This window comes from Podarcis muralis, chromosome 3 (genome assembly GCF_964188315.1).
Source record: "Podarcis muralis chromosome 3, rPodMur119.hap1.1, whole genome shotgun sequence".
NCBI lineage: Eukaryota > Metazoa > Chordata > Lepidosauria > Squamata > Lacertidae > Podarcis > Podarcis muralis.
Window position 1 is genome coordinate 85,199,652 of NC_135657.1, and position 13,839 is coordinate 85,213,490.

Genomic DNA, 13,839 nt, shown 5'->3' on the forward strand with positions numbered 1-13,839 from the left:
GTATGGTGTGACAAGGCCTGTTTAACTTCAAGCCATGGGCCACACTAGGGGGGGAAAGGCACAGATGTACCAGCACTTAATTGTTATTTCTACGTCCTCAACTTTCCTTGCTAAAGAACCAAAATGGTGTCTGTCTGTGTGTATGTATGTGTGTGTTGGAAAATTCAGTACGTATAGTTGCTTAAACACAAAACTAGTAGCAAAACCTAGCTGCGCCTGAGCTTTTGGCATGCATATTTTATATCTTAAAAAGGTAAAGGGACCCCTGACCATTAGGTCCAGTTGCAGACGACTCTGAGCTTGTGGCGCACATCTTGCTTTACTGGCTGAGGGAGCAAGCATTTGTCATGTGGCCAGCATGACTAAGCCGCTTCTGGCGAACCAGAGCAGTGCACAGAAACGCCGCTTACCTTCCCTCTGGAGCAGTACCTATTTGTCTACTTACACTCTGACGTGCTTTTGAACTGCTAGGTTGGCAGGAGCTGGGACCGAGTAACAGGAGCTCACCCCGTCGTGGGGATTCAAACCGCTGACCTTCCAATCGGCAAGCCCTAGGCTCTGTGGTTTAGACCACAGCACCACCTGCGTCCCGTACACACTTCTTATTCTGTTCCAGTCTCATCAGCTGTCAGATTATCACAGGCTACTCCATGTGTAGTTGTTGTCTGCTATGTGGATTCACTTGTGGGACCTGGGTTTGCTCTTAAAGAGCAACCACTTTTGCAGAAAAATCTCTGGCTGGAAATTATTCTCTGTATATGAAGGAATGCCAAGCCAAAGAGGAGCTGCATAGGAGCAACTTCTCAAATCTAGGCTCAGTGACCGTGTCACAAATGAAGAGATAGCTTGAAGTTAAATCAATGGTCTTATTCACCAAGATCCATTTGGATCCATTCAAACACGTTTCAAACTTGTAAAGTGGAGAGGGGGGGAACCTGTAGCTGTCCAGATATTGTTGGATGCCAACTTCCATCAGCCCCACCCCAGCACACCAAAAGGTCAGCAATAATTGGAATCCAACATCTGGTCCCTGACCCATTCCTGATGTATAGGTTGCCAGGTTGCAACCTGGGGATCTGCACTTGTTTCCTTAAATTGCCCTTTGTGGCAAAGGGATACTGTTAATGTCCCATATAGGACAGTTGATCTTCTTCTCTTAGTGTGGAATGCACAAACATCAAACTATTTTCTCAATGCATAATTCGGCTTGAGAATCATTGATGCCCTTTTCTGAGCCCATCCACCCTCTAAAATATAGTGAGAGGTGACCAGAGACAGAGCCTTCTTCACTGTGGTCCTCTGCCTTCAGAATTCTCTCCTAGGGAGGTTTGCCAGGCGCCACCCTTGCTTTCTGTTGAGAACCAGGTGAAAATATTCTCATTTGTTCCAGCATTTTGGATCAGTTCATTTTACATTTCCATGCTAGAATTTTACCATTTTATTGTGTTAATGTTTATTGTCTTACAGCAAAAACCCTATAAAGGCCTGCTGCTCTGAAGTAAATCCCATTGACTTCAACAAGGCCTATTCCCAGGCAAGTGGGTATGTCATTGCAACTGCGTATTTTATTATATATTTTTTGTTTCATTTTAATTTTCTGTGGGTCCCTTTGAGAGCTTTGGCTAATAAATCTTTTGGATGAAACAATTGTAGCTGTTTTGAACAGGATGTTAAATGACTGGCTATTTATTTTAGAGAGAATGTCATTTTTCTTTGAGTTGCAAACATTGGTAATAATAGTGAAAACATGGTTTGTGTGTCCTGTTATGATTATTTGATTTGGAAATAGTGAAAGGATTAAATCTCCCCGGCACTAGCACCACCACCTTGGAAGCCTGTTGTATTCACATGCCATACTTAGATCCATTCTGCATCATTACGTAGGCAGAATACAAATACAAAAAGGCCATTCCAGAATTTCCATGTGCATATCATTTGCGAATCATGATCCTGGTTGCTTACCCAGAATAAATCATTCCCCCTGCAGCAAGACAATCAAAAAGCACAATTGCGTTTTGTCACCTTTCTCCAACACATCTTGATTATAGAAATGCTACTTAATAGAAAAGGGTATTACAAGGTAGAGGAGCAGATTTCAGCCTTCCACTCTTAAGCCTCCTCACCTCACCTCACACACGCAATGGCTATGTTTTATGAGTGTTTACAATGTGACCAATGTCTGAAGAGTATTTTTTTAAAATAATTCTAAATTAGCTTTCTGTCTCCAACTCCCCAAACATTTAAGTGGTACTTCCTTGGAAACAAAATAATAACGGCAGCACTCAAGCAGCAAGAATTCATGAAAGATGTTCAAACCCAGCAAAAAGGAGCGATAATGGCCAGCTCTGTTTGATCTGATTCCAAAGTAACAGATTGGGAGCAATATGAGATATTGTTAAGGAATTTAATGCAGTCGAGCAGTATCCTCCTCCAAACTACACCTTCAATATAAGCCTAGATTATTTCAATCTTTGAGTTATGGTACAATAATGTGAAAAGAGGCTGATTCCACTTGCATGGCAATGAAGCATCCTTAAAGGGTGTTTGATGATCATCAAGGAGAGAAGTGGGTCTTTTTGCACATTGTGCATAACAAGTTGCCTACAAATGCTTAGAAAACATTTTTGAAAAGACTGCACAGAAACAGCCACATAAACATGAAACGAGAGGTGGGGGGAAGAAGTATGAGCTGATCATTAGCAAGAAATGATGTACCGGTACCAAAATATTTGATGAAGTTATGTGACAAAACTGAACAATCAATTTTATGACTGAGATTGCTCTAGAACGGGATAATTATTGCAAACACCTGTTATAATCAGGCTCACTTCTCTTTGTTTCAAAAGAAAAGAAACTAGAGAAGAACAACTCTTGACACAGAAAATGACCTGAATTAATTGGATCATAGAATTGTGGAGTTGTAAGGGACTTCAAGGATCATGTAGTTCATCCCCTTGCAATTCAGGAATCTCAGTTCAGAAAACAATCTATTGAAATGGGGCAAGGGATAAGGATTCCTTCTTCCGGCAGTAGGCTAGAGCTCTCTACTTCCTTCCTGGCTCCTGTTGTGTTTTGCATCTACCTGCCAGAGCCTCAGGCAAATGCAAGTGCTGCAGTTTCTGCATTTGTCAATGTACTTGTAGGTATGTTGCACCCCATGAAAAAAAGGCTTCCCTTCAACATTCATGTCAGGAAGTAAGGCCGCTCCACTTCCTTGTGGGACGGTGTTGCGGGCAGGCCATGCGCTCTCCCCGTGCACCGCGGGGGCGTGGCAGTGCCCCTGCATCATAGGGGAGTCCTGGCCGCGTCACACTCCCGGCCGACCTATCCAGTTGGCCAGGGGGCGTGGCTTAACATCAAAACCATGTATGTTGCCCTGTCTCTGATAAATCACTGCCTTTGTTCTGTCTTGGTTTTGCTTTAGTTGGAGAAGTTTGGCCTTCAGGAATTAAATCTCTCGAGCAGGGAGCAGATTGACTCTAATGCACACACGTGTACATGCACACAGAAAGACAGGAAATGCCAGTGCACGGCTTCCCTTCAACTCCCACAACTGCTTGTCCCAACAGTACACGTTGCTGAATGTCTTTGAATTGCAGCTATTCCATAGTAAGTGCCACCAGATCCACTGGGAGATTAAACATTCCATTCAACTTTCTTTTTTAAAGCACAAACTCTCACTGTCAATTTTAATGTACAGAAGCTAGAGAACAGCCTTCGGCAAAGTGTGTGTGTAAGCACACCACTCAGGCAGAGAGCCTACTGGGGATACAGGGGTCTTAAATGTAACCATGATTCTCTGTTTTTATCTAGGACATGTTGGAAGGTATGGAAGCCAGGTCTAGCAAACAGGATATCAGCAGAAGCCAGACTCCAGTCTACCCTGGTATATATACCATGTAATTTTAGAATAATGTGAACATTCCACTCTATCGACCTTCCATTTTCACACTTGATGGGTGTTTTTTTATTTCCTGGCAATCATGACTAATAAGGAGTGTTAACAATTCTAATGACAATGACGAAATACTGCCTATAGGAAAAGGATGCATATGCATTGCCTTGACTGCATATGTGTTGCAGGAAGAAATTGTAATTCTTATGTAAAAATAATTTAAGTGCCATTCTATAATGCTGCCTTTCATAAGAACAGAAACAAAATGGAATTTTAACATGTTTCTGAACCGCATGCCTTCATTTCCTTTTACAGTGCAAAATGGAAACAGTATGATCTAAGATTCAGAAAAATTATTCTGATCCATCTTTCTGGATCAAAAGAAAACTAGTTATCCTTGGTGTCTTACTGGACACATAAACACTGAAAAGAGAATATGATACTTATTGGTATATACTTCATAAGCACATCCAGATGAAACCCCACTTGGAGCAAGGGCTCCAAATGATTTATAGATATGTGTTTAAATTGGGCACTATAATTAATTCACTGAACATAGCTGTGCCCTTGATCTTGTTTTATAAAAAAGTAGCAGTCCCTGACACAAGCCAAAACACATGCACACAACATACTGTATTGCCAGCTTCGTAAAGCAGCCAGAATAACTTCCTAATGCAAATGTTGTGATTCTGAGCAAACTCTTACTCTGAAACAAGTACTGTTGTGGTCAATTCCTAAAAGAAACAGTGGTCATTTATTGTACAAATAATGGTCTGGTACCTAAGAGCACAATCCATCTGAGAGTTTTCTGAGTGTATGCCTAGCTTTGGATGGACTATGTCTCAACAAAAGTATTTTAATTAAATTACTACCGCTCCTACCACATTTATATCCAACTCCCCCTGCCCCAAAGAGCTTAATATAGTATACATGGTTCTCCCCTCCCCATTTTTATTCTCACAACAACCCTGTGAGGTAGGTAATTTAGGCTTAGAAATGATGATTGGCCCAAGGGATCCCAATGAACTGCATGGATGGATGGGGATTTGAACTCCCAAGGCCCTAGTCCACCACTCTAACCACTACATCACAAACATGCCACATATATTCTGTCATGTCTACTTCTAAAAGTAGTAGTAATTGTTGTTTTTAAAGCGTAAGTGTAAATAACTGACAAAGCAATAAATTTGCTGTTAAGTTTTCAGACGTTCTGCAAATTCACACTTCATTCCTGCAGGCAATTATTGTGAATATGCATGTTAAGTGTATCAGCATTTTAGCTACAGCTGTTTAAGCAACCTGCGTCTCATCTCTCCCACATTATTTTTTTTATGCCCAGAGACGCAGCTTCTCACCTCTTGTTATTCTGTCATAATCAGTACTTTCAGAACAGTATTTGCCTCAAAATTGATTTTGCTGACCTTCTGAAAATTATGAATAGTGTTTTTCAGTGCCAATTTCACTCTTCCTGAACGACCTCTGATTGGTAGGTATAAGAGCAGACTTCTGCTCTTTTAGCACCACTGAAGCATTTTATATGATTGGACTTGTTGCTAGGTGCAGTATCTTTAATAACCATTTCCTTTTCTTTTGTTTAGCCTCTCAGATTCTGCTACTACTTATTGATTCTATTAACCTCAGACATCCATTCAAGGACATTCTAAGTCCCGAACCAGTTGCTCCTCATGTCTGCAGGATTGTCGGAGCACACAGGGAAAGGCTGTGGCAGCAAAGCCTTCTTCATTTGCTACACTACTGCAATGATGTATGGAAATATCCACAGTTTGCAATATGCAGGCTATTTTGTTTTTCTTTAAAAGACCAAACCAAACCCAAACACCTAATAAAAGACAGTGAAGCTATTTGCACCAAGTTCAAATTCCATTGCGAAAAGGCTTCTGCGAGTGTGCAAATTTATTGTGGCAAATCATGCTGGCTGCATCCACCTCCCAACACAGATATGCTTGTTCCTACAATCAGCATTTTCACGCTGTCTCCAGGAGAAGCATAGGTCCAGTTCACACAGTGATTAGGTGGTAATACTGTTTGTAGGCCAGGGTGTGGACTGCTTGCTAGCTACACTTATGACACACCAGGCAGCACTGGATAGAGACCCCTTGATCACAGGTGCAATGTTGCTTGCATGTGGCCATAAAGGACATAACTGAATACCATTACTCTTAGGCTGCCAGACAGGATCTCCTTCAATTGTGCAGGCTGGTTACAGTAGTTCAGAAGGCCTTGCAATCTTGTTGTGGGCTTCATGCCTGAAGTATGCAAGGCAAGAGCTGAGAGTGGAGAAAGCCACAACCAAAAGTGGGCACTGCCCTGTCCCTCCCTCTCTCTGAGGCAACCCTCTCTCTTTCTCACCTTCTAGCACTCCCTTTTCTATCTCTGTACCACTGGTGCCATCTCTGGGGTACCCTGGATGCCTGGGCACCCACAAAATTTCTACTGTGGGTGCCCAGCCACCATGTTGCACATGCTCCTTGGCCTCAGTCTGCCACCTGCTGCCTTACCTCCGCTGGCTCTCTGGTGCTGCGGCAGCCAGGGGTGTCACAAGGGGGGAGGCAGTGCGTCTCAGGTGCCATGTCTGGAGGGGTGACAAGAAGGCACCTTGCGGGGTGCTTGCCCCGTTGCCCCCAGGTGTGGCAGCATGAGCAGCCATCACGCCACTACCGCAGCGGCATGTGGAGGATGCTCTCTTCATGTCTGCAGCCGCAAGCAGAGGATACCACCACCATCCATACGGCGCTTGGGCGGCACCAGCGGCAAACTGCTATGTACAACGCATGCAGGGTGTTGCACGCATGCAGTGTATGTAGCAACGCCACACATGCGCTCTACGTAGCAACGCCACACATGCGTCGTACATAGCAGCGCAACGTGTGCACAGCCGGCAGTTTGCCCTACCCCGGGTGTCAGTTAGCCTTCGTTCACCCCTGGCAGCAGTGACTGGGCTGGGGCCTCCACCTCCGCTGCAAGGCCTCTGTTGGGGCCTGCTGCGGCCACAGCCATGCTTCCAGAGTGCATCTGTGGCCTCAGTGGTGGCCTCGTGGTGGAGACCTTGGCCTGGTTGCAACGGTGGGGGTTGGGCAGCGGAGTGCCATCTCCACAGGCAGTGTGGGCTGCAACAGAGGCCCCGTGGCAGAGGTGGGGGCCCCGGCCCAGTTGCCACTGCAGTGCCAGCACACCTGCACATGGTGTCATGACATCATGTTGTGCACACGCGCCACTGGGCACCCAAATCTGTGCACCTGCTCTGCTCTTTGCCACCTCTCTCACTCTCTTTTTCTCCCCATGTACCAGGCTCTCTGAGGGGGGCCTGCCAGAGGGCTGAACTCTTTGCTTGAATGAGGTTCACTCCTTCATTCCATTGCCCCATACACTCCAGCTTCCCCTCTGCCTTCTTTGTCCCCATCTGAGCCCTCCTCATCAAAGGCTACATAAAATTAGGCCAAGGGCTGCTGTTATCTTCCCTCCAAACCGATTTATTTATTTATTTTCCTGTTTGCTGAGATAAAATTAAATGAAACCTGAAGTGGCAGGCCTATTATTAACTTTTGAGGGGAGGAATGCATATTTCCATAAGTAATGGTTTAGCACCTTAGAGTTACATTTAGCATAGCAGTAAATGTTTAGGGGATACATGTGTAAGGAGTGTAAATTATTCCAGCCCAGTGGCAGGAACACTGATTCAGGCATACCCAACCTGGGATGTGATTATTAAGCACTGATTGATATTGAAGTGACACTTCTATGTGACATTTTTAAAATTAATGTAAAGGTAAAGGTAAAGGTACCCCTGCCCGTACGGGCCAGTCTTGACAGACTCTGGGGTTGTGCGCCCATCTCACTCAAGAGGCCAGGGGCCAGCGCTGTCCGGAGACACTTCCGGGTCACATGGCCAGCGTGACATCGCTGCTCTGGCGAGCCAGAGCCGCACACGGAAACGGCGTTTACCTTCCCGCTAGAAAGCGGTCCCTATTTATCTACTTGCACCCGGAGGTGCTTTCGAACTGCTAGGTTGGCTTTTACCCACAGCGCCACCCGCGTCCCGCAAAAATTAATGTGCCTCATTCTAAAATTTCAAATGTAGCTCAAACACAGGAAACCACCCAATTACAACTTCTCAGATAATGTCAATTTGATTTATAAATGTCAAAATAGGTTGGCACCAGTGTGTGAAGTGTTTTAGCTTGCGTTGGGGGTGGGGGGACACCTTCTTTTGTGATAATGTTATATATGTGCTAGATAAGCATATCCAGTCTTCTCCAGTTCTATGCAGGTTGGGGGGGGCACCTTTCATGGGCCACCTGTCAGTTGTTGGTCAGACACTAATGGACTATGCAAAACTGAAATCTTAGTGCTTGCTCTGGGAAAGAAAGCCACATCATTTTGACTTTCTTTCCAGGGACAATGTTTCAGGCAGGGGCATCTTACCCAGAGAGGCTAGTGGCGCGGGGCGCCACGGCACCAAGTTCTGGAGGGTGCCAGGGAAGAGGCGGAGGCTGGACACAGCACCTCCCAGCATCAGCTCACTGCCCTTGCCCACCTCCGCCATGCAGCATCACACCGGGAGTCACCTTCTGCCGTGGCCACCACGGCACAAAGCGGTCAGCTGAGCCGGGGGGGGGTGCTGTGTCCAGCCTCTGCCTCTTCCCTGCCGGAGGAGCTGCCCTCCAGCTGCTCCCCGCCTCCTCCAGCCTCGCTGGCAGCACCATCATCCCTAAAAAATGGGCTTAAAATGGCCCTGGTTTCAGGAAATAGATGGAAATGGCCTCCTTCCTCCTGCCAGGCATTGAGATTCTGATTTGCGTGGTGCAGGTCAGCTGACATTTTGCCTTTGCAGGTAAAAGAATTGGGATAGGGAGAAAGACAAACAAATCACCCACCAGCTCCCTCAGCTCATAGTAAGAATCCTTCTTCTGAATGGAATTGCAATGCGCCTTCTATTTACTTTGAATTCAATTTGATTTACGGAAGGTGATGATATGAAGATTGAATAATGGAAGAGATCTGGATGAATTTAAGAGAAACTGTGTGTGGAGCAAGATCTGGATCATCTGGGCTGTAATTAATTTAACAAGAACTGATTTGGGTGATATGCAAATTAGTGTAAGATGTTGGTTTTTTTTAAGGTGGAGGCTGACTTGAATAGGAAATGGATTGGGCTCACCTTCGGTGAAATTTTAATTCTAGTAATTATTTTCAATTTTCATGTATACCTGTAAATTAGTATGTGCAAATCTATGCAGATTGGTGCTCTCACTTTTGATGATGAATATCTTATTTTTCAGCGATGCAAAGCGGCCACCACAGCATTGTAACAGGATTGGAAATGCTGCGGAATCTATTGTTGTGAATAAAAGTGTGGCAACCTGGTTTCCAATAAAATGCAAGATTTTACTTCCTAAGAACCATACCCACTTTCTAAGAAGATCCCACCAGGAATATGACGCATATATTGTACAATGATTAACAGCAAAAGGTAGGTTTGGAAGTGAGGGTGGATCTGGGTTGTATGTGTGAGAGAAGCAGTATTTATACAATGCATACTTTTACAACATATCACATATAAGTATATATGATAAAAGAAATTCCTATTTCTTACCTACATTTCCAGTCATTAAGTATGAATTCTGAAAGTCCATCATCCCCATTCCAACAATGTGTATAAAATCTTCAATCACCTGCATTAGTTCTATCGAGCCTGGATAGATCTAAAAAATGAAGGTCAGGCACACAATTACTACAAGACCTCAAAACAAACGAACGGTCACACACAATGGGACTAATGTAACACATGCATGTCCAGCATAACAAAACTATCAGAATTGGAAACTGTTATCAGGTTGAAATCGGTATATCAGTGACATGTGATTAAAAGGCAAGCTTTATTTTAGCCTTTAGGGTGCATCATGTGTACTCAAGCATCAAGATAGAGGAGCTTTGATCTCTCCCATCTGCATAGAGCAACCATGGGGTGGGCAGTTTTAGCAAAGTGTAAAGCCCTCTCTCCATGGATGATGATGATGCCAGACACCTCTCAGAGCCAGCGTGCCCCTGTTTGCATCTGTGGCGAAGGCCTGAGCAACACTGCCAACAAAGCACAACTTTGCAGGAAACATAAAGGATGGGCATTCCTTGGGATGCATCCTTTTGATTTCTTTATTTTATCCATGATTTGCTGCAGTCTGGGAGGGTTACCGTTTTCCCGTAAATAAAAATTAAAAATGATGATAATAATTATGATTATTTAAAATGTCTACTTTGGGCTTCCCACGCTGACTTTACATGGCAGAGCTTTTGCTGGTTGTGGGAGAATTTAGAAAAGTGCCTTTTCCCATGTGAAAATCTACAGCAGTACAAATTGTTCTTGCTCAGTTGTTGATCCATTCCCACCCAACCCCAAGAAAATGTGCTGCAGTTTTAGACTATCCCCCTCCCCACCAAAACACACACACACACACACACACACACAGCATCCTAACCTGGTTAATCCTATGGAAGGACTTTTGAAAGTCTTCATGTTAAGTTCCTCATCTCATGGGTCATAAAATATGCATGTATGGTTTATAATACACAATGAATATTTTACCTAATCTAAACAATGGCAACTTGTTGGAAGCGAGCTGTTTCCAGCTAAGCAATCTCATTCTGTTTTCTTTCAAGCACTCTGAATTAAATATGTGCAAACCTAGGAGAGTCTCGTCCTATTTTCTTTCCTGGATACGACATGATTTCCTGGATGTGACATGACTAACTGTGCAGCTTTGAATCTGAGAAAGATACCGCTCCGTAGTCCATTTGATAGAACAAATGTCCTAACTTTTTGGCAGGGATTTATTTATTTACTGAAAGCTTATGCCTTTTCCTTCTGCCCTGGATGCCCTTAAAGGCTTATGCCTTTAAGGGCATCCAGGGCAACTTGCAGCAAAAGTAGAATAAAAAGTTAAAATATACATACATCACCATGACATTAAGAAACAGCTTCAAAAACAGCATTAATAAAACAGCAGCCGTACAAAGCTTGATAAAATAAGAATATCTATTTCAAATGCATGCAGTTTATGCAGTTGTGAAGGTTGTCTGCATGTGCACGCACAATGTACACATACTTGTATGAATGGCTGCTATAGCTTTTAGAATGTGAGGAGGAGTCGGATTCTTTGGAATTATATTTGAACATATTTTTTATCAACGCTGGGGTAAAACAGGGATGCTCTTGGCAAATGTATTTTCACAGACTGCATGACTACATAGGAGCAGCCTTGCTGGATCAGAAGAAATGCCCACTTAGTCTTAACATCCTGCTTCCCACAGTGGCCCATCAGTTGCCTATTGGAAGCCCACTAAGCAGGGTCAAGGGCACAGCATCCCTCTCCCACTGTTGTTTCCCAACAGCTGAAATTCAAAGGCATGCTGCCTCTGAAGCTATAATGCCTGAAATATATACATTATGAATAATAGCTATTGATCACCTTAACCTCCATGAATTTGTCTAATCCCCATCTAAGATAGTGTTCACCACCCGTCCTGCAGAAACAAAGTTCCTAAGATTAACTATGTGCTATCTGAAGGTCTTTCTTTCGTAAGTCCAGAATCTCCTGCCAAAACAGACAATGGGAACTTAGGTCATGTATATTGGTTATCTATTTATTGCCAAGTTCAATTTAAAGTCATGGCATTAACCTTTAATGCTGAAGAACTACTTTCTCTCTGTTCAAACCATGAGTTTGGTAGAGATGCCCTGCTCTCTGTCTCATCACCTGTAAGAAAGGTAGGTGCACCAAAAGCTTGGAATGCTCTCTCTAATGTGGTCCAACAAGCACCTTCCTTTTCCAAGTGTGTGTGGGTATTGAAAACCTATTTGTTCGGACAAGCATTCAGTTCTAAACAATTTGCCTGTTTTAATCCAATGATAAATAACCACTTAAATAATGCACACAAGTAATGTCATTCTCTCTAGGTCAGGTAAGGGGGAAAGTTTCCAACAGCAAATGACTGGTAAATCTATACAAATTTACCTGCTGTGCATCTTCCCATTTCTCTTTGTTCTCTTCATCCAGAAGGTTACTAACTATTTGAAAGAAGTTCTGAAAATTCAAGAAGACAATGAGCTTATATAACAGAAATATATAGCATGCAACGCTGTAAAAACTTTGTAGTATGTATGATGCTACTTTATATAAGGCTTGCAGCTGAAACATGGTAACGGAGAGTCCCCCTCTGTTGGCAGTAGCACATGTTCTGCTCTTCAGACGTTGTGGACTACAACTCCCATCATCCCTGACTAATGGACATGCTGGTTGGGGTTGATGGAAGTTGGAGTCTAAAACCTCTGGAGGGTACCATGTTGGCTACCCCTGCCCAAGTAAAAAATAACAGTTGTGGGTTTGTGATTTCTTTTGGCTTTCGACCTGTACCAGTATACTTCTGTCAATACTCAGATGAACTTATCAGGGACATTTTGTTTCCATTGGTCATTTTAAATTCTGTTGGCTGCTGCAGTTACCTTAAAGATAGAATATGAGCATCTGTGGTAACAGAAATGCTCACATGAGAGAGATTTTCTAGGAAGCAAATTTATCATTTATCCCATCCCCCGGATGTATGGGTTTATAATGCATTGCATACATTTCAAAATCAGTATGTTAAAAAAAAAATCCTCTTATCTAAAATGATTTTTTTAACAGATGGAGTGCTATAAGGACACAAACTTGTATATTGAACTGTATGGACTAGTGAGGTTGCCAGCTATGGCAATCAGTTCACATGTTATCACAACCATGCAGGCCTTTCTAAAGTGTTAAGAAAAGCTACCATCTGTTAAGCAAAAGTTGCAATCCATTGTTGAAGAAAGGCCATTTTTCTTATTTTGTCTTTCATTCCCTGTTATGTGGCCAGTACCAAAATGGTCTTAACTACAAGAGCAAACAATTGTGTCCCTGAATCGTTTCTTCACAAATTTTGTCTCATTAATTAACATTGCCCGCCAATAATGAATAAGCCAAACCTATGCAGCACAATCCTATTCTACCCGGTAAACCAATTAAAAGTTTCAGCCTTGTAAATGCCATTACACACTTTTTTCTGTCAGAAGTAGAAACTGAAATATAAAAAGATACTTTTCTCAACCTTTTTGAGCTTAAGTTATTAGTTTCTATAGCCTGCTTACTGGAATATATTTACATGAACCACATCTTGGACAGTCCACATCTAGGATTGTACTAGGTGGCTTTTAAATAACACATTTTCTGTCAATTGGTTTCTTTCAAGTTATTCTCAAAACTCTATTTTTAACCACAATAAATACTTCAATCTATTTATACCACTTCTATCTTTAGCTGTAAAAGTTGGGCTCAGTTTCGATAACTTTTTTTTTAATAAGTAATCCAGGTTTATCCATAGTCTGTCAATTATTCTGTTACTATTTACATTTTAAAATGCAGGCCTTCAGATTGATCCAAGGTCAAAAAGAAGCCAAACTGTACTGTTTTTTGCACTGTGCTTAACCAAACGTGAACACAATATATTCATTCTATATTCCTTCTGTTCCAATCACTTTTTCAAAATGAAAATAGATGTTGCTAGACAGGGCTGGCCTTATCATGAGGTGAAATGAGACAACTGCCTCAGTAGTGGGAGCTGGGGAACAGCAAATCAATGCAACATTACTCCGCTGCTCAGTGCCTGAGGGAACCAGTCCTGCCACTCAACACCTGGCCTAGGGCGGGGCCTGATGGCCTCTATAAAGGACTGCTGCCGCCACTGCTGCTGCTGCTGGGAGGAGTGGGCTCCGTTTTGTTTTGGTTTTGTTTTTTGTTTAAATTGCTGTTATTTGTTACCTAGGTCATTTTAAACAGTGACATTAATGCTGTATTCTTAGTTTTAGATTTTGATTTATGTGGAAATTGTTTCCCATTTGATTGCGTATTTTT

At 42.8% G+C, this 13,839-nt stretch overlaps 1 protein-coding gene across 5 annotated transcripts in view; it reads right to left on the reverse strand.

Moving 5' to 3' along the window:
* Positions 1-13,839, reverse strand: part of ADGRB3 (adhesion G protein-coupled receptor B3) — a 445,105-nt gene that overhangs the window by 222,559 nt on the left and 208,707 nt on the right. For all 5 annotated transcript variants that reach the window (XM_028722675.2, XM_028722676.2, XM_028722674.2 and 2 more), the window contains 2 exons: positions 11,926-11,994; positions 9,510-9,618 (listed from right to left, as the gene is read on the reverse strand). In XM_028722675.2, coding sequence (XP_028578508.1) covers positions 9,510-9,618; positions 11,926-11,994 — 178 coding nt within the window. The remainder of the gene's footprint in view (positions 1-9,509; positions 9,619-11,925; positions 11,995-13,839) is intronic.